Below are 21,150 nucleotides of genomic sequence, written 5' to 3'. Positions count from 1 at the left end.
TTGCAAATGTATAGGGGAATGATTATAGTAAGCTGTTATTTTCAGGTACAGTCTATAACATTTGCAAAAATGAAAGATGTTATAAACAGCACAAATGGTGCAAGTTAAACGGAGGTATAAGTAGTATCATGAAAACTTCTGGAAACATTTTGATGAAGGACCGAGCTGGTTGACTTTCATCTGGTCAGAATGCATGGTGGCTGCAAGATCATTTCATCAAGGTGTTTCCATAGTCCTTACTGTGCAGCTGGGATTTCTTTCCTTACTTTTTCCACATCCATGCTTTTATAGATTTCAAGTACAAATTTACTTTTAAACTGTTTGTTCTTTTTTTCCTTTTCTTATCACATTTGCTTGTAGTTGGTTAAGGTTTTTTGATGTCTTACTTTTGCTTTTCTTAATGGTTTTTTTCCTGGGGTACTTGGTATCTTTACTTATATTGCAAGACATTAATACTTATTTCTTGTCTTTCATAATTTCATTAATAGTTGCATTTTCAATCACAAGATTTCTGTTTCTATAATTCAGTTGTACATGCTTTACTGGAATCTTTCTCAATCATTTTTGCAAGATTAATTTTGGGTCTCTTGCTTTGAATTCTGACTTAATTCTTTTTGCTACCTCCTGCCCCTCCCCATCGATCTTGCAGGCATGTCGAGAGCGCATTCTCACCCTCCAGACCAAGATAGATGCACGCAATGAGCGCATCAAACTTCTGATGCAGAGAGGGACTCCTGACTTGGAGCCACTAGACTCTTAACATTTACTTATTGCTCATTCACTTTGGAGGAAGAAGATTGGGCAACTGCTTCGCTCGTCTTTTGTGAATTCAAAAGCTGAGCAATAGAGAAAAATCATCAGTGACATTGGAAACACTTAAAATGAAATGTGAAATGCGGCCACCAGCAAAGTTGGACAAATGATAAGCATAACCCAGAAAATGTATTAATTTTACAAAAATTTATTGATTGGAGACATAAAATGTACTTAGCATATATTATCTGTGTGATGGAAGCTTTCACACATTGTTAACACTGTTATTTTACTGGATGATCAGGGCCTTCAACGAGATATGGGCGCTTTGAGGACCCGTATTCAAGTGTTGATGGACCACATGCACCATATTGATCCATATGTGGTCATAGTTCCTGAAAAAATGGACAGCACCGGTGAAGGCACCGAATATGACAAAACTGGTGTGCGTCAGAGGGTACCGGCATATGCTCTTCCTGTAACATATGCCGATATTGCTGCAGGTCGCACAAGCCCTTGTCCATTTGCAGAACAAGTAGACAACAGGAATGAAAAACCAATGAGAGTATCTGTCATAAAAACAGTTACACAAAAGACACTGACCAAGGAAGTGGAATCAAGTTCCAATCTAGCTGAAGAACCAAAAGTGGAAGAGCTTGTGCAAGAAATGTCACAAATTCCTCAAAAAATTATTAAAGAACAACATGAAGAACCAATCATTAATAGCCAGAATAATGAAGTCAGTCACATAAGAGACACAGACACTATCTCAGATATTGAAGTTGCAGAATGTCCTAAAAACTTAACAGAAAGCATTGAACCTGAAACTGAAAAACCAGTTACAGAACGGAGAGGCAGATCTCCAAGGCGTAGAGACATCACTTGCAAAATTTCAAATGTTGCTGAGATTGTCTCGTCTCCGAACCGTCAGGTGCATGAAACAGAAGCTGCAGTAACACTTAAACAAGGGAAGTCCGAAAATCCACAGATCTTACATCAGACTCCTAGGAAACAGCAACAGATAATTCCAAAAGAATCTTTAAAACCTGATCAGAGGCGTGGCCGATCCCCGAGTCCAATGTGGAATCCAGGATCGACTTCGTATGCTGATATACTTCGCGGGCGACATGACTGGGGTGTTGAAAGCTATCATACACCACAAGACACAGCAGAATTTCTGCAGCAAGAGGTGCTTGCCCAAGCTGCACATGTTGAGACTGTGCCTATAGTTGAGACAGTTCCAGTGGTTGAGGCAGTACCAGTTGAACCTGTGTCAGCAGTATTTGATTACATTCAGCAGCCACCTGATCTAGTAGGATTTATAGCATCAGGTCAGCAGCTTCTTAATTCTGGTCTTGGGACATATCATGCAACTGCTGAGCAGTATATTGTGCCCGAGACTTCTTTGGAAAAGCCAGCAGAAGATTTTGAGACCGTCATAGTTGAACAGCCAGTTTATGAGCAAGAAGTGGACCAGCCAGTGTCTTTTAGTGGTAAACAGTCATACGACTCTGAAGAATTTGAAATGATCGAACAGCCTGATCAGTTGGAAGATAATGTTACTGTTTTGTCCCATGCACCTGCCATTCCTGCAGAAGCAGGTGAACTAGCAGCAGAAAATGATAACACCTATTATGAAATATCAGCTGCAGGTAATGATACCACCACTGTTGTTACACATAAAGTGGAAGAGGAACTTCAGAGAACTGAAAACATAGGAAGTCCTGTTGATATTGACCGGTGCCATATGTCTTATGCACAAATTGTAGCACAAGGACTGTGCACTAAATCTCTCCAGCCATCCAGCCAGACAGTGCCGGTGTATAAAAGCAGACGAAACGATCGATCACTTTCTCCTCGACATATGTCACCTGCAGGTTGTTATTCAAGAGAGTGGTCTGCCTCTCCTTCCCGTGAGCGTTTTAATATGGGGAGGGCCGAGTCAGCTAGATCTCTTCCGCCTGCACGAAGTGGCTCTGTACCAACAAGTGACGCATCTCTAAGGAGTGTGAACAGTCAAAGTAACCAAGGAAAGAAAGGAGTTTTTGCTGATGCAAAAACTAATGCTTCTCTCCAGCCAAATGTTCCAGCTGAATGTAAAAAATCAGGGAGAAACAAACAGAAGAAAAAGAAAATCACTGGTGATATACAGATGGATAATATTCCTGTACAACAGTCTTTTTTCTTCCCAGAAGTTGAAGACATTGATACCTCAACTAATGGAGAGCAAAAGATGGATATAACTAGCTTAGAAGATCAAGCTGTGGGTATCATGACTTCAACTGAACGGAAAGATATAAATACTAAGAAAAGTAATATGAGAAATACCAAATCAAATGCACACAGTCCTCAGACTCCCCTGATAGCAGAAGAGATTCTCAGTAACAAAGAAAACCAGGCTCAAAATGATTCAAAAATTATTGGAACAGAAGAGACGCACAAACATCAAGGAGATGTGGTGCCTTCTGAACAAGATAAAAAGAAGAAACAGAAGAAGAAGAAACCAGAGAAGCTACAAAATGATGATGAAATAGAAAAAGCATTGAAGGAAATTGCTGAAATGGAACATTTACATATCAAACACAAAGGGAAGAAAGAATTGCTCCCAGAAACAAAACCTGAGAAAGAAGAAAAGAAAAATGTCAAGAAAAGTAAATCAGTAAATAATAATGAGGGTTCTGAGACTGATCCAAAACAAGGGTCAGATGGTGGAATAGCACTGTCAGAAGATGCAAATATCACTCAGGAATCCAAAACTAAGAAAAAGCCTCAAAACAAGACAGAGGCTGTGAATTACGAAAATCAGGATACACCAAGATCCAAGCGTAGACGTGGAAAGAAGCAAGTTGATAATGGAAGCAAGACAGAATTACCTTCAGTTTCCCATTTGGATATGGTTGAAGGTGTCGTGGAAATCACACAAACAGATGGCAAAATAAATATTTGTCATGCCACTGCTTCTATTCCATTTGAAGTAGCACAAGAGTCAGATGAAGTAGTGGTGACACTTTCTGATCCAAATAGTAAGAGTGATCAAAATGTAGACACACAGAGCAATACTGCTTCACAAACTAAAACAGCCAGTAGCAGGAGGAGAAAAGGTGGTTCTAAGACTGTGAGTGAAAGCAGTATTCCAGTTTTAGAGCCTAATACTCAGAGTACTTCCTCAGCACCCATCTCACTGGAAGCCGATGGAAATATTCCCTTGAATGATCAAGCCGTTAAAGAAATACAAGATGCTATTAGAGAAACAGATGATCCATGTATTGATTTTGAAGAGAACAAGGCTGATCAATTCCCTAGAAACACACTTCACAACTTGTCCACAAAAATTACTAAACACCCAACAGAGATGGAAAATAAAATTGTTTCTGATGCTACAGATTCTCTACAAAACTGTGAAGAAAAATTGTTGGCTTCCAAAGCAACAGAAGCTAGCAGTGAAACTACTCCACCTAGTACAGAAAAGTTGGAACTAGATCACTCTAAAAAGAATACCAGAAAGTCAAAGAAAGCTAAACATTTAAATAATAAGGATTTAAATAGTCACGTAAATAAACCTGGATTTAAATCTGTTGAACAGACACAATTGTTATACACAGAGAGAGGAAGTCTGGAACCACGCCATAAAAATTATAGTGCTGATAACAACATTTGTGAAGTAGAGAGTAGTAATTTAATTTCAAATGCAGAAAATGAGCTTACAGTTGAAAAGAAGCATGCTTTAGAAGAAACATTCACATTGGAGAAACCACTCAGTATTTCTGAAGACGTTGATGTTCTAAGCAATGCTAAGTGCCTAGAAGAAGATGCAGTGAAAATGGGAGAAACAACCAAACATCAAATACCAAAAGAAATAATGTTATTGCAAAAAGCAAGGGATGTAGATGCCAAAGAGCTGGAAGTAATGAAACAGCCAACTATGGAAAGTGGAGAATGCAAAATGCCAGCATCCCAAGAGGATGAAGTTGTTTCATTGTGTTCAGAAATACACACCTCTGAAAAGACAGGATTTTCTCCATCAACAGGAATGGATGATATGAAGTTGACAACTGTGACGACACAGACGATGATAAAGGACTTACCTACTGAAATGAATACCAGCCATCCAGTTGGGGGAGAGACACATGTGCATGAAAGAGAAATTGTTCCTAAATTGAGTGATGAAAATATTTCTCCTTCAACCCCATCCACAGAAGACACAACACAAAATGCAGACTCCGTTAGTATGACTAAGAAGAAGAAAAATAAGAGGACAAAACAATTGAAATTGGGAAAGATAAAAATATCTGAGGAGTTAAATATCCATGTTGAAAAGGAAGTAAGTCCAGAGCAGGACCAAATGAATGAATTGAAACATGACGAGGCTCCTGGGAAGAGTCATAGCATTGTCATGGAGACAATATCTTCAGAACAACCTACAAATGATTCAGAATTCAAAACTGGAGAAGAACTGGCAGATCAGGAGATTCAAAAACAGTGTGACACAAAATCAGATGACACACTAGACATTAAGAAAAAGAGCCGCAGTAAACGTAGTAAGAAAATGAAGTCAGAAGAGACTACTCCAGCCAGCCCTAAGTTTCCAGGTGTGGATATTGTGCCTTCCAACAGATCTCTTGATGAACAAGTGCCATTACAAAGTACTACATCCCAAGAAAAATTTGTGTCAGACAGCACTAATGTTGGTGGGAACTCTACCCAGAAGCCAGCATCTTCTAAAAAGAGCAAAAAACAGAAAAGCAAGGCCATCACTTCAGATGCGGACAGTGCACCAAAGGAAATTGTTAAAGATGTATCTGGTGAAGGAATAAGTGGCAGGAAAGTTGTGACTATTGTTGATAAGGTGGAACTAGAACATATAGACCCACCAGAGCTACATATGATGCAAACTTCTCCAAGCCAAGGACAACTCAGTGAGGAGATCAAGGAAACAAAATTAGCTGACCAGAAGATCACAACAGAGCAATTCATTTGGAAGGAAAGAAAAATGTTGGAAACCATCAGTGATAATCTGGCAGAGACCGCAAAAGTAGGTAGTGAAGCAATTTCCAGTGTGCAGCTTGTACATCCTAGAGAGTTTCTTGTGAAAGAAAACTCTAACGAAGAAATTAAACCATCTATAGGAAATAAAAGTGAAAAATGTGATAGAGTTACAGAATCAATAGAAATAGCTAGTGATGTTGTGGAAACCCCGGGAGAGTTCGTAGTGGCAGAAAACTTTAGTAGAGAAGTGAAACCATCTATAGGAAATGAAACTGAAAAATATGTTACAGCTACTAAACCGATAGAAATCAGTAGTGTTACTGCTACTGAAACCCCAGAAAAACCATTAAGTTTTCAGGACTCTGAAAGGCCAGAGCTGATGGATACAGAGTTAGGAGCCACAAATTTAAGAACACAAAAGGAAGAAAAGATGAATGACTTTGTACCACCGCATGTAAATTTGTTACACTTTGAAGCTGAATATACGAGTATACCTGGCACTTCATCTGATAACATGCAGGAAAATGTTTTTATTGAAAACAAGCTAAAAATTGATAATGAAGTAATGATTGAGAGTCAAGATACACAGTCTGGTAGAAAAGAAACTGAACATCCTTTGAAATCTGAAACATCAGATCCTGGAATTACTAAAGATATTAGTTCTTCCACTGCTGTCTCTGCTCAAGGAGAAGCTACAAGCAAGAAAGGTGCTGTTGAACAAGAGATTCAAATTCTTTGTGATGATGTCACCCAAGATGCTGAGATGTGTATTTGTGATGCTTATGCTCCAGAGGGAAGCAGTTTCACAGCAGCTGTAGATGATATTGAATACAAGAAACCTTGCCCTCAGATACAAGATGTGTTGCAGGCACCAGAGAGTCAGCAAATGAAAAGTGAGGAACCGTCAAGTCAGTACCAGGAGGTAGAGTCGGAGGAAATGTGGTTAGAGAAGACAACACGACAGAGTGAGGAAGATAAACCACTGGAAACACCTGATCATGGCAAGGAAGAAGAGTTCCAAGAAGAAAGTGTGCAGGGTGGGAGAGATAAGCTGAACAAAGCAGGAGTTATTGACAAAGGAGCCAGTGCAGGGAAAAAAGGAAAGAAATCGACCAAAAGAGATGTTAAGTTAAAATCCACTTCAGATAATGCGAAAGATAAAACTCATCCTTCTCCAGTATCTGTGTCAACTGAAACACATAAGTTTGTGGAAGAAATAAGAAGCGCAGAAAGCATGAAGTTAGAACTGTTGCCAGATGTGAAACAACATACGGACTCTGACAGTCAAGTAAAACCTGAAGGGCTTAGTAAAGTAGAGCCTACTTTAGTAGATACAGCAAATGCAGACTCTCAAATAAAAAGACAAAAACCAAATAAGAAAGTAAAAAAAGTAAAAATTGTTTCTGAACTAAAAGCTGACACCTCAGGTGCTGAACATACTATGCATGAAGCTATTCCAAAATCACCAATTTCTGATTCTGAACATTCTGCACAAGAAGAAAGTACAGGTAAGAAAAAGAAAACAAAGAAACCCAAGAGTAAATTACCCATTGAAGGTGGGCCAAAACAGAAGTCAGAAACTGATGCAAAGAACATATCTGATGAGACTGTGACTGATGTAAAGAAGACAACAGATGCACCTTTACAGAGACGAGATACAAGGAAGAAACTTCAGCGACCTGCTGACATAATACCACCGCTACATTTAGAGGAAAGAGCTACTAAGAACTCTGAAGCTCAAGATGTGCCTAATCAACATTCTTTCTTAGGTGCACCTTCACACCGTACTCCACCTTTTATTCCTGAAGTGCTCACTGACTTGGAAAGTGTGGTTTTGACACCTGAATGGATGGCAAAATCACCTCCAGTAAGGACAATCATAGAAAATCCTTTTGTTAGTAACACCATCCATCAGCAGGATAATGTGGTCATTGCTGAAAGCCCTAGGGATCATTTTGATGAAAGTCAAAATGACAAAGAGGACGATTCTTTGCTACTATTATCTGGCAGTACTCCTCCATCATCATTCAATGTTTTCCCTCAGTCTCCTGTATCAGCAGAATCAGATTCTGGTATTGCAGATGAACTTCTTAGTCCCAGACAGGAAGATGTTTGTGGCTTGGGTTTGGATGAAAATGCAGCCATTTTTGGATCAGTGAAAGAGAGGTCAAGAAAGCCAAGGAAGATTGTTGAAATAATAGCACCCACTGATAAAAGTTTTGAGGAAGAAATTAAGGAACAGGAGTTCTCTGTTGGTTTGGATAGTGTTGAAGACCAAAGTTCCATTGAGGAAAATGTTAAAAAGCTTCAGCAAAAAATGAAGAAAAGGAAACAACGTCCAAAAATACCAGAAGAGTTCATTAGTTCTTCACAGAATAGAGATGTTATTCGTGCTGAGTTGGGTGAGTCTACATTTGACAGACCTATAGAAATAGATGTTCCAGTCACTGAAGGGAAGGAAGTTCCAGCACCTCATACCAATGACCTGAAAAATGTTGGTGATGTGCAACAAATTCTCACCTCCGTTGACAACGACAACAGTTTATCAAATGTTAAAGTTAAGTCATACGAGAAACAGGATAGCATCACAGGCAGTGTTGAAGACGTTGACTCACGCTGTCAGGAAGCTAATGTAGAGAAAGATGTCACTGTTATGACAACTTCCAAATTAATATCAGATGTTATCTCCCCAGAAACAACAGCAAGCCCATTTAGTGATGCATGGATTAATGCACTTGATGAGCCTATCTTGTTTGATGATAGTGATGAAGATACGTCTAAGCTTATTGAAAGTCATAACAAAGAGTGCAGTATGAACACACAAGTATCTTTGATAAATAAAGAAGAAATGCCCTCTGGAAAAATAGAAGTAAAAGATACTCTTTTGGAAGAAATCTCGTCATTGGTTACTACACATTTAGCTCCAGATGAGGATGTAGAGCCAAAACTTAAGGATGAAGATCTTCAGAAAAACAGAACAGATATGTCTGATAAAATCCTTGAAGACAATCAGACAGACAAAAGTCATTATCAGCATGATCTATTCAATAATGACGTTACAAGAAAGGATACAGTAAAGCCAAAGGAGATTGTGGGAAGTGAACTGGAACAAGAAGCATGCAAAGAAGTTACTGCTGATGACAGAGGATTACTAGTGACTCATGACATTCAGAAAACCGAAATCACTGACTTCCTTAGCCCACCCACTGGCAGTATTGAGACACAACTGCAAAATCCTATAGAGAAAGCCAAAGAGCTGGAAACTGTGGCTATTCGATATGAAACAAGTGACAGTGATTATAAAAACAAAGAAAAGTTAAAGTTCATTTCCCTGGATGCATGGCCGATATGTCACACATACCAGGAGAGTGAAGCAAAGTGGCAACTAATAAATGCAGAGCATATAAAAAATGAAAAGGAAGGTGAAGTGAGAGTGAAGTCTGTTGTGACTCCTGCAAAGACTGAAGAGAGGCCAGAGTTCCCAGATGAAAAACAAGTCGCATTACCATGCAGTAAACAAGATCATCATGAGAGTGCTCCTCTATTTACAAATACATTGCGGTATGATGTTATTTCTATATATGAAGCAGAGAGAGACTGGCAGGAAAGTAAATCATTAAAACAGAGTAATTTGGATTATGATTCTGATGTTGCCCGAGTGACTACAGGTGCAGAAATAAGTGAGGAAGATAGGCAACCAGATTCTGACATACAGACGATCATGATTGATGGAAGTGCAATTCAAGATAATGTGAAACTAAGAGAAACAGAGGATGCAGACTCTAATGATGTAAAGTTGAAAACAGCTACACAAGAAGCATTAATACCAGGAAGCACTGATAAACAAAAAATAAATCCTGTACAAAAGTATGCCCTTGAATGTCTTGCACAAGAAAGACCCTGGAACGATTTCTTGAAGTTCGTTGATGCTGAAAAACAGTGGAAGAAATTAACCATGCAGAAGTCACTTAGATTTCAGGTTTCTGCATTGGCTACTGAAAACCTTACACAGGAGGTAATTGTTACTGAAAAGCCAGTGGAACCTGTGAAACATGTGACTGCCGAGAGAAACACAGAAACTGAAACAATGCCATCTGCACAACATTCTGCTCTTGAGAACTTGGCAAATGAAAGGCATTGGAATGATTCTCTGAAGCTGATTCATGCTGAGAGGCAATGGAAGGAACTCGATGCCATGAAGGACACACCCACTTCAGCAGTGTCTGTCTCCACAACACTAGAAGAAGGAGTTGTTGACAGTACACAGATAGTTATTAAACCAGTAAAAACTCTCAAGCAGATATTTGCTGATGGGTTTGAGGAATTTGTGCCCAAAAATAGAGTTGCTGCTTTTGTAAGTGCTGAAGGTGAAGGAATTCAGATTACAAAGGAGCCTTTTATGGAAACAGATAGGGTACAAATTCTTGAAGACAGTGTGCCAGTAAGTCAGCATCTTGATTGTACAACTTTAAATGTGGGGATTGGAGATATTGATAGGGAGGAGATTCATTTTACAGATTTGACACATAAAGATGATAGTAACCAAGAGTTTATATCTTCTGTTACACCAGAAACACAAACTGATGTGTCATCTGGAAAATCATGGGCAGATATTGTTGCTAGCAAGCCTGAAACAACTGTAAAAATGTCACCACCTCATGAAGAAACTACTGAGTCTGCAGCTGGTAGTTTGGATACTGAGAAATCAGCTGTTGTGGAGGGCACAAAGTTACTGTTATATCCTACAGAACAATCTGTAATGTCATTACCAAAGATACAGATACAGCAACAAGAAGAAGAAGATGATGATATTAATCTTGGTGACACTGCTCAAAAAATTGATCCAGATGGTTTTATTGAGATTGTTTCTAAGAAAGAGTTAAGGAGAAGACGGTCAAGATCCAGATCAGGCTCACGCATTAGTAGTGATGTATCAAAGGAAAATGATGTAGTTTATTCTGAAAATGCTCTTGTATCAGAAAATGTTAAAGACCCCTCTGATGAAAGTAAGATTTTGAGGGCAGAAATAAAAATTAGTTCCGTAGATGTCCCCTTTGAGAAGAACCATGACTTGAAGCTGAAGCAAAGGCAGTTATCAGGTCCAGCAGATGAGAACACCAGGGAACAAACCTCAATTTCTGCAGCTGATTCAAATGACTTTAAAGACGAAGATAAAAGCAAAATGAAACGTGAAAGATCACAACAGAGACTAGCTACGAACGATAGGCACAGGATTCGCAGAGACAGTAGCCGAAAGAAACATTACTCTGAAAGTGAACGTGAAGTTGATGAGATATTACGTGTATTGCAAAAGGAGGAAATACTGCGACAGTTTATTCCCCTTGATGAAACTTTCTGGGCAAATAAATGGAAATTTCATGATTCAGAAGTTCAGTGGCAGACACTTCTAGCCTTGTCAAGATCATCATTAACTGAACAAACTTCAGAAGTAGAGGCTTACAATGGTGATGATCATCGACGAGATAAGGATGATGGGGGAAGCAGTGGGAACAGTTCACCAGGCTCCAGAACTCCTAGAGGTGTTGGTGAGGGAGGGCATCCTGACACCACGACAGAGGTGCTAAGTGCTGATCTGCCAGGTGGCATGTGCAGCTGGCCTGCTGAAAGCACCTACCTTTCCTTAGAAGAACACACGTCCCGCCTCGCCCACAGAGTTGCAGAGGATGTCTTCACCAACCTGGAGGAAGAGCCGCACATCAGTCTTGCCAAGGACGATTGGGTATCACAGCTGAAGGTTCGAGATGTTTGTTGTGTGTTTCCCCTATGTCCTGGCAGACAGCTGTTCATTTTGACTGCTAATGCTTTTTTGATTCTTCAGTGTTTTCCTTTCTCTCCAGGTTTTCATAACAAGTGTTACGTTAATTCTTCATATATTTTGAGTTGGGCTGTACAGCTTCATTAACTGTTTTCAATTAACAAAATTATCATTTTGTTTGGCCATAGTTAAACCTTTGTTGTTTTTGGAACTATTTCTATTATTATTTCTGCTGATATGTTTAAAGCATTTGGTGATACAACCCAAATTTACTAATTTAATCATGCAAAATTTAAAACAAAACATGCTTGTCAGCCTAAAGCTATCTTTATAAAACGTTGCTTTTTGGTGTATTGTGTAGTATGCTTCTGTATGTTAACTAATTTAAAACTGTTGCCTTTGTTTTCCTGTCCTGTGCATTATTTTTGAAAGCTGTTTGTCCTCATAGCTCTGCTAATTTTTTGTATAATGCAAAGTAGCTGCTGTATCTTTTTCAGCTTTTTATATTATTCGTAGCATCTACATAATTTTTTTTTTTTTTTTAAATTTTAAATTGTGTATCGAATAAATAATGTTTTATTAACTGACTTAGATATAGATAAAGAGATCATCACTGAGAGATGTTATTCTTTGCACCAGCTGGCTGCACTGAAGCACTTGGCATAAAGCCTTGCTTGACACAATAGTGATAAGCACTGTCTGCAATCCCAGATACTACTCTTATCATCCTTTCCCAGGTGTCTTAAGCTACTATACTATGAATGAACATCATAGGTTTGCTATAGGTCAAGTGGTTCAGATTAAAGTGATGAAAAGTATATTTCATTATTGTAATTCAGCTAGCATGATTGTACATTGTAGCTTTCGCATTATAAGTTGTGAATCACCACAAATGTCAGTCTGCCCTCTGTAATATTTTAGGAGATGTAAGACACATTTATTCTTTTGTAGCATCAAGCTGTTGATCATGGTCGGAGGACGTAGTGTATTTTGGTAGGAGTAAACATTGTATCAGTACAGGTTTGCAATCCGTAACTTTACCCTTAATCTACAATGACATATCAGCACACTGCATTTAATATTCATGCACAATGTATGTACGCAGTGCACAGTTCAAGTGGTGTGCCATAAGACCGATCCATAAATGGCTAACAGACAATTGGTCGAATGCTTTTTCCTAGCAGAGTGTGAAGTTACATTATGACATACCTGGCATTTGCTAAATAAGCTGCAAAATATAATGAGGTTTTCACTCTGCAGCAATGTGTGCGCTGATATGAAAATTACTGGCAGATTAAACCAGTGTGCTGGACTGAGACTCAAACTTGGGACCTTTGCCTTCCGCATGGAAGTGCTGTACCATCTGAGCAACCCAAGCACGACTCATGTCCCGTCCTCACAGCTTTACTTCTGCCAGTACCTTGTCTCCTACCTTCCAAACTCCACAGAAGCTCTCCTGCAAGGCTCGTAGAACTAGCACTCCTGGAAGAAATGATATTGCTGAATATGGCTTAGCCACAGAGTGGGGGATGTTTCCAGAATGAGATTTTCACCATGCAGCAGAGCGTGCACTGATATGAAACTTCATGGCAGATAAAACTGTGTGCCGTACTGAGACTCGAACTCGGGACTTTTGTCTTTCGTGGGAACTTGCCCATGAAAGGCAATGGTCCAGAGTTTGAGTCTCACTCCAGCACACAGTTTTAATCTTCCAGGAAGTTTCATGCTGCAAAATAATTCAGTAGAACTCTTTGTTTGAATCAGAAGTGCTTTTTGTGTGTATCAGGAATTTTATGGTTATAACAAGCTCTTCCACAAAGATAACATGGTGTTCAAAGTACTGATAGTACACTCCCAGCCTTCTTTCTTCTCTTGCATACTAATAAGTAACTAGTTTTGCGAAGGAAATCATCTCATTAAAACATTCAGAATATAATATTATTGCTGGCAGCACAAATAGATATCCATTTATATAGAAGTTATAATTAAAATTCTGTGCTAATTTTGAATTTATTTAGATAATGATTTTTCTCCAGTTGAAAATTTTAACAATTTGAATAATTCTAATCAGGAATTATTCATTTGCACAGCCATTAACAAAATACAGTTCAAAATATGAAGTGTTGGTTGGTTGGTTGGTTGGTTTTGGGGAAGGAGACCAGACAGCGTGGTCATCGGTCTCATCGGATTAGGGAAGGATTGGGAAGGATGTCGGCCGTGCCCTTTCAGAGGAACCATCCCGGCATTTGCCTGGAGTGATTTAGGGAAATCACGGAAAACCTAAATCAGGATGGCCGGACGTGGGATTGAACTGTCGTCCTCCCGAATGCGAGTCCAGTGTCTAACCACTGCGCCACCCCGCTCGGTTATGAAGTGTTATCCATCAGATTGTTACTACATATGACTAGGTTGCATGTAACACTTTTGTTGCAAATTCCATTAATAAAAGTACATGGGAGAGAAATTTTAATGGTTTACTACTACTACTACTACTACTATTTAGTTGCTATAATTGCAGGAAGAAAAGTAAATTATTGTTTAGCTTCAGAAGTTGGTTTTTCATTATTGTTATTTAATGAAGAGGAAAATATTTGTAGAATGCTGCTTATTTCAAATGCACAGAAAAATAAAAACTAAATTTAATCAGGAATCCACTACTATACCAACTGAGTTCCACAGGTATAACTTTCTAAAATCGAAATTATTTGTGTTTAACATACAATTCTGCTTTTTTCAATTTAAATTTTATTTTATGCATTTGAACCATCTTGCTTATTGTCTGGTGTTTCTTCATATGAACATTCAAAATTTTCATGTGAATTACTAGTGAGAAAATTATGTCAGTAAAAGTGGATAAATTGTGACTCCTATAGAGAGGTACACTTGTTTTCTTCACTATTGTTTATAGATTGTGTGTGGGGGAGATAAATGAAAGCTGAGTTATGATATGCCATGTATTGGCTTTAAAATATAACTGAAATGTTTGTAACAGTGAAAATATTTTGTGAAATCATTTTCCTGCAGCTGCCAGTATATTAGGTAATAATGCGAATCTGTCGACACTTTTTATAGTTACTTTAACAATCATGTTTCACTCCCTCCTGTGTAAAGTGTTCTCTAGTTTTATGATTATTTGTCTCCAGAAACCTGACCCAAGGTTAGGTGTGTTGGCATTTAATTCCCCTCCTGCTCTTCCAGCTCTTGTATTACCACAAAGCACGTCATGTACTGTTAGTATTCATATGACCTTATGATTTCATTTTCTTGATCGATGTTCTGCTTTTTAGAACCTAGGTGATGATCTCTTTCTCTTATCACATAAATATATCATCACTTACAGCTAATACAAAATTTTAAATTTGGCAAAACAATTTTGTCTAATTTTTGAATATATTGAAGCTGCTAAATTGATGCTTTTAATTTTGTGATACATTATTTTTCAGATTGCCGATGTAAATATTCAGCTCATTTGAAGAATATATATGGTTGTTACTTCCTGAGCTTTGTTGGCAGAATGTTACTGTCTTTTTAATTAACAAACAGTGACACATATCTTGTGGACCTCAAAGAATATCACGCTTGATGAATCTTTAACTTGATTTCATCAGTGATAAAAATACATTTTGAGCAGAACATCAAAATATTCATTTTTATTACATTACTCACGTTAACTGTCAGTGTGAAAATGTGACATGTAAAATTACTCATGAGCATTGCAATGGGGGGTCATAAGTTTAAATAACAAAGTTGTGTATTTAGAGAATGTATCCCAGGAGACAGGCTGGGCAAGTTGGAGTACAAGTAAACAGATATGATGGCAGGCGGAAGAGTATTGCTACGCTATCCTGATATGAGTTAAACTAAATGAAATGGACGATACAGCTGTGGTTTGTTTGGTGTTCTGACCAACTTCCTAGCAGTAAGAGCTCAATTGTACCTGTAACACAAACTGCAAAACACTGTGTGTGTTATAACTCTCAAACATTGTCAGTGTTTTCACTGATGATTTGTTATCAGAACTGCTCTTTATCACATTTTCTATAAACTGAATGGCTCATGATTTTGGGAACATATTTTCTACTATAGTTCTGGTCTGCAGCCTTATAACTTTTGAATGGAGAAGAACAAAGTTAATGGGAAGCTTAGAGGAAATGTATCGTACTTAATGTTCATATCAGGAATTAGCTATTTCGGATAACAGATGCCCACTTCCAAATATAAATTGTTTTATTGTATTTAGGATGGAAGCTACTTCATAATCCCCCTTGTTCCTCTACTACAACTCAACAAGTGGGTGTTGTTATCAAATGACCTTCTTCTCTGATGACATAGTTCTGTGCAGAAGATTCACAAACATTTTACATGGTTTTGGTATCTTTTGTTAGGAAACTGTATCCAGGTTTACGGAAATGTAGGTAACATAAAATAAGGGAAAGGAAACCACTCAAGTATAGTGGACAATGCCTGTTGAGCAGAAATAAATGTATAAGAAAACAGTATCCACCATAGCTTGCTCTCACTCTTTCTCAAGTAAAAGTACCACGTTCACACACACGATCACATAGACATCCAAACTCGCACTTCCACGGTCATGGTGAGATTAACAAAATGTAAGTGAAATACTATACAATTTTTTTTAAAATGTGGTTAGGGTATGGGTATGGGAGAGAAACCCTTTACTTTTGTGATTGTATAGTTCAGTAGGATGATGTGAAAAAGACTTTAGATATCGATAATAGGAACCTGCATATACTATCCCCCACACTTTTGCTTGTCTTTAGGCACTCTAGTCCTTCATCAGAAGGCATATTAAGTCCTCAGATTGTACTTCTGTACTTCTGACGAAACCATATCGTAGTACTTTTTAGCAGTGCCACATTCCCTTATTCCAACTTATTTGATGTGTCTTGTGTGATGAGAAATCGTTGGCAAATGGCAGTTGTTTTTGATGATGGTTGTGTAGGGTGCAGATGGCACTCAGTAAGGTGAATGGTGGAGCGACAGGCCGGTGGACCCAGTGACACATTGGTTGTTGAGAGAATTGCTTTATCAAACTCCATATAAATATTACATTGTTAGCAATGTGAGGCAGATGTGCCACACTCAGGCGACCGTGGTCGACGTCAGGTCTCAGGCAGCTGGCTTCCACCCTGTTGACGAGATGTATATGTAGGTGTCCTGCGTTACTAATGTCGGGCCAAGCAACAGCTGGCAGCCTGACAGTAAGCCACGGCCTTGACGTCAGTGTTGCTCTCAGACTTAGCTGCATGGTCTTGATGTTAGGGATGCTCTCAGACTTATACTGCAATGGTGTTCCAGTACAGAATGGCAGCACCTGGTGACACAGGCCTTTTTTGTGTCCACCGCGGACGCAGGTGAAGACTTGCTGTGTGTGGGACATGACCCTCTGCCCTCTGGCAGGAGTCTGGCAATGGCAGGTGCGGATGGCAGTTCAGCAGCACTGTGGCACCAAATCACACAAGGAGACTCAGTCTGGTAGGCTGCTGGCCTGACCCGATCTCGAATGCATAGTTGCAGCTAGCAGTGCCCAGTCATCTTGTCTAGCATAAATATGATATTATGGTGGTCCACCATTCACCTTAGCTAGTGGTGTCTGCACCCTACACAAGTATTGTCAAAGTCAACTGCTATTTGCCATCGATATCCCAACCACACAAATCACATCAAATAAGTTGGAATAACAGAATGTGGCATTGCTAAAAAGTACTATGATATGGTTTTGTCATGAGGCCTGGCAGGAGTACTGTCTGAAGAATTAATATCCCTTCTGATTCAGGACGAGATTGCCTAAAGACAAGGAAAAAGTGTGTTGGGGGGGAGGGGGGCCAGCCCCTTCAGGTCCCTATTTTTGATATCAAAAGTCTTTTTCACGTCGTACTCCTGAACTATACGATCACAAATGTAAAGTGTTGCCCTCCCACATCCACCCTTTGGAATATACTAATGACTTTAAAAAATGTTTTTTATAATATTTTACTTACATTTTATCAGTGTCACCATGACCGTGGAAGTCTGAGTTTAGATGTCTGTGTGATTGTGTGTGTGATTGTGGTACTTTTACTTGTTTAGGAACTGGCCAAATATTTCTAACTGCATATGATACAATATGGAAGTGACAAGTTACACCTAGGTTCCTTTTCAGAAAATGAAAGAAACAAAGTTTTTAAATATGTGTGACATCTGAAGATCTTCACACAGAGTGTGAAGTGAATTGATTTTTATGCCATGGCATAAACATGCTAGCATATCAACTCACAGAATAAAGTGAATTGATTTTTGTCATTGCCCAGTGGTGATACATTAGTGACATTACAGCAACAATGAGGCTTTTGTGAAATACCATAGTTTGAGAATTTCTTTATGGTAACCACAGTAATTGTAAATTATTTTCTGACTGTTAGGAACAACTATTTGTGTGATACCTCAACCTCATCCACTCGTGGTACAATATAGTAGGTTGACACATAAGTCCGTCGCATTTTTCCCTAAGTTTAATAAAAACAACTAATACACATGACAGTGAATTTAGTCATGAATAATATATTCTCCTTCACTTTTTACAGAAGTTTGCCAATGCTGAGGTAATCTTTCGATCCTGCGACTATAGAAATCACGTATTTTTGAGGTGAAGAACTTGTTGAGCAATGTTTGGATTATCTTTTATGGATGTGCACAGATCTCTGTACAGGGAGTTGATTCTTTGTTTGCGCTCGACTATTCCTTTCTTTTCCTTACAGTAGCATCAGTAATGATTCAGTAGAGGAATGGTCAGCGTTGTTCACAAGCCAGTTGATGATGAGCAAGCAGACGTACACATATGGCTGCTCACAGATTTTCGTGATTTTGGCTTAGAGCATGTGGTGCCCATACACTCAATTTTTGAAAGTTTCCCCATTGATTGCAGATGTTGCATGATTGTGGAATGTTCATAGTTTATCATGTTTGCCAGTTCTCATTAACTTTGACCTGGAACGTTGTGTATTAATGTGTTTAAAAAACCTTCATCAAACCCTGAAGGCCTTCCTGAATGTGGAAAGTTACTAATGTCAAAATGATCCTCCTCTTGTGGTGCTCTGTCCAATGCAGTTGCCCCCAAACACAGAGCAAATGTTTCTGGCTGCCTCTGCTGCTGTCACCCCTCTACTAAACTCAAACAGAAAAGTATATCAGAAATGTTCCAATTTCTTCACATGGTACTCTATATTCTAGCTCCAAACTCCACTCACTATGTTCAAATGACGTAATGGTGATATGTAAACTCAAATAGCAACAGTGAACTATAAATAGAAAGTGACAATCAGTAAATAAACCCATTGCAGCTGGAGTGCCAATATGCCAAAGAAAAACACCATGAACTTATTTATCAAACTGGCATATTTAGTCATTAGAATACTGTTTTTTGAGGACGTCTTTATAATTGCAACTGCAGTTATTTTACGTATTTTTCAAACTGGCAGTAACAGCTGTCTCTAGGCTGCCATGATACAACATGTATTTCTAATTATATTCTAGATTATATTTTGTAAGGAAAATTTTGGCAGAACGTAAGTAATTTAGGAGTTGGGAAACCACTCACCAAATAGTAAAAGCATTAAGTCATCAACAGAGACATACAAAGAGAAAGAAGATTTGCTAGCTTATGGAATAAATTTTTTGTTGGGTTAGAATAGAAACAAAGCACACAAGTTTTGTTTTTCTTATGTGCCTGTCAGTGACAACACTACTGCTATTTGGTGTGTGGTTTCCTTTACTGCTAGATTATATTCTGTTTCACATAAAGGGTGAAATTGCATTTTCTCTTACTCATCTTTGAAATTTGCATGTGGATGAGTGTTTTTGGTTTATTACTTCCCAAATAAAAACAGTATTATGGAAAGGATAGATTGCTACTCAACATATAGAGGTGGCGCTGTGTTGTGCACAGGCACAGTGAAAAGACTGCTAAACATTTTTAAGCTTTCAGCCAGAATACCTTCTTCAGAAAGAGAAAACACATGCACATTCGCATAACCACAACTTATACACACATGGCAGTTGTCTCCAGATTCTGTGGCCCAACTCAGTCCATAGTGGCTGGAGCCAGTGGTCATGTATGTATGAGTTGTGCTTGTATGAAAGTGTTTGTGTGTTCTGTTTCTGAGGAAGGTCTTTTGACAGAAAGTTTAAATACTTCGTAGTCTTTTCATTATGCCTGTCTGTTACTCAGTGCCTCCTTTATATGGTGAGTAGCAATCTATTCTTTCCATAGGATTGTTGTGTTGTTGAAATTATGAAGCTGTTACATCACTGTGAACAGTACGACAATAATCTTTGCCACGATTAAAATCCATTTCATGTGTTAGTCAAAATAGGAAGGGGTGTTATGGAATTATTGGGTATAACTTATGAACATAGGTTAAAAATGCCGACGTAATGCCCAGGTACTTAAACTGTGAATTAACTATTCACCTTTGCTCCATTTTACCTGAGGTTTAAAATATGTTCTGCAACACACACTTTCTGTCAGACTTATTCAAAAATTGTAATTCTAATTATCCTAAATATAAATAAGAGTTTTTCCATAACATTTTAGAACCAGCAACTTCAATCTGTCGCCACATGGGACATTCAAGCCTCACCACAAACATGTCACCGAGGCATCATCATACAGTAAAACCCTTTTTAGGGTTCCATACCTCAGTCACTTACATGACCGCTTTGTTGTTTGTCTGTCTGCCTATCTGCCCAACAGTTAAGAACCCTTATTCGAAGGAATGGGTATAGGTATCAAGTTGAAATTAGTGTCACATACCGAGGTCTATGGTTTCTTGGCAATTTAAAACATTTAAGCTTCATCAGTTCAGTCAAAAGATATAGCCATTTATGTCACATATATCATTCACACAAACTTGCTCATTGAAACATGGGATACATCCCATTAATCTAGTATCACGAAATTTGACAAGAAGCAAGGGGTAACAGTGCAAGGAAATGGAAAAATAAAAAAAAATGTTAATTTGTTGTTATATCATACCGGTCAGTTTTATTTCATTTGTTATCCACCTATCTGTCTTTCTGTTAAGACCCCTTTTTCTCTTAAACTGATAGGTGTATGAAGTTGAAATTTGTGTTACCTTTTGTGGTCTGTGGTCCCTTTGCATGTAAAACATTTAGGCTTCTAAGTCAGTGCAGTCAAAACATACTGCCATTTATGTCACATATACTGATAAGTATTTATATAGATAACAGGAAAAAGTAGTTGAAATTCTTGATCCTGGGATGGATGATCTATCTGTATACATAATTAAGTTTGTACAGAACCTTCAGTGATTGAGTTGTACTGACACTTGCCGGTATCTTTTTTTAAGGCTTAATTCAGCCAGGGTTTTGCTCTTGTGTGATAGCCTAGACTACACTGTTTGTTCAATAATTTTCTTAGAAAAATGAGCTAATTTGCAAAAGATCTCTGCTTTTTACAATCTTCACTAAGAAATGCTTTTAAGAGATGAAACCAGAGATATCTCACTGCACTGTTCTGTTGAGACCTTCAAATTGTTTCTTTGAGTGAATGATTATTGTGAGATCAACAGTTATGGAGAGGATTGATTGCTTCTCACTATAAAGGTTACACATTA

General features: G+C 38.4%; 1 protein-coding gene across 1 annotated transcript in view; it reads left to right on the top strand.

Moving 5' to 3' along the window:
• LOC124619377 (nesprin-1) overlaps nt 1–21,150 on the top strand; it is a 635,455-nt gene that overhangs the window by 491,120 nt on the left and 123,185 nt on the right. Inside the window, exon 105 of the mRNA XM_047145705.1 lies at nt 1,058–11,494. Coding sequence (XP_047001661.1) covers nt 1,058–11,494 — 10,437 coding nt within the window. The remainder of the gene's footprint in view (nt 1–1,057; nt 11,495–21,150) is intronic.

Source organism: Schistocerca americana, chromosome 6 (assembly GCF_021461395.2).
Source record: "Schistocerca americana isolate TAMUIC-IGC-003095 chromosome 6, iqSchAmer2.1, whole genome shotgun sequence".
NCBI classification, from domain to species: Eukaryota; Metazoa; Arthropoda; class Insecta; order Orthoptera; family Acrididae; genus Schistocerca; species Schistocerca americana.
Note: the sequence above shows the minus strand (reverse complement) of the source record. Positions and strands in the feature narration are given on the sequence as shown.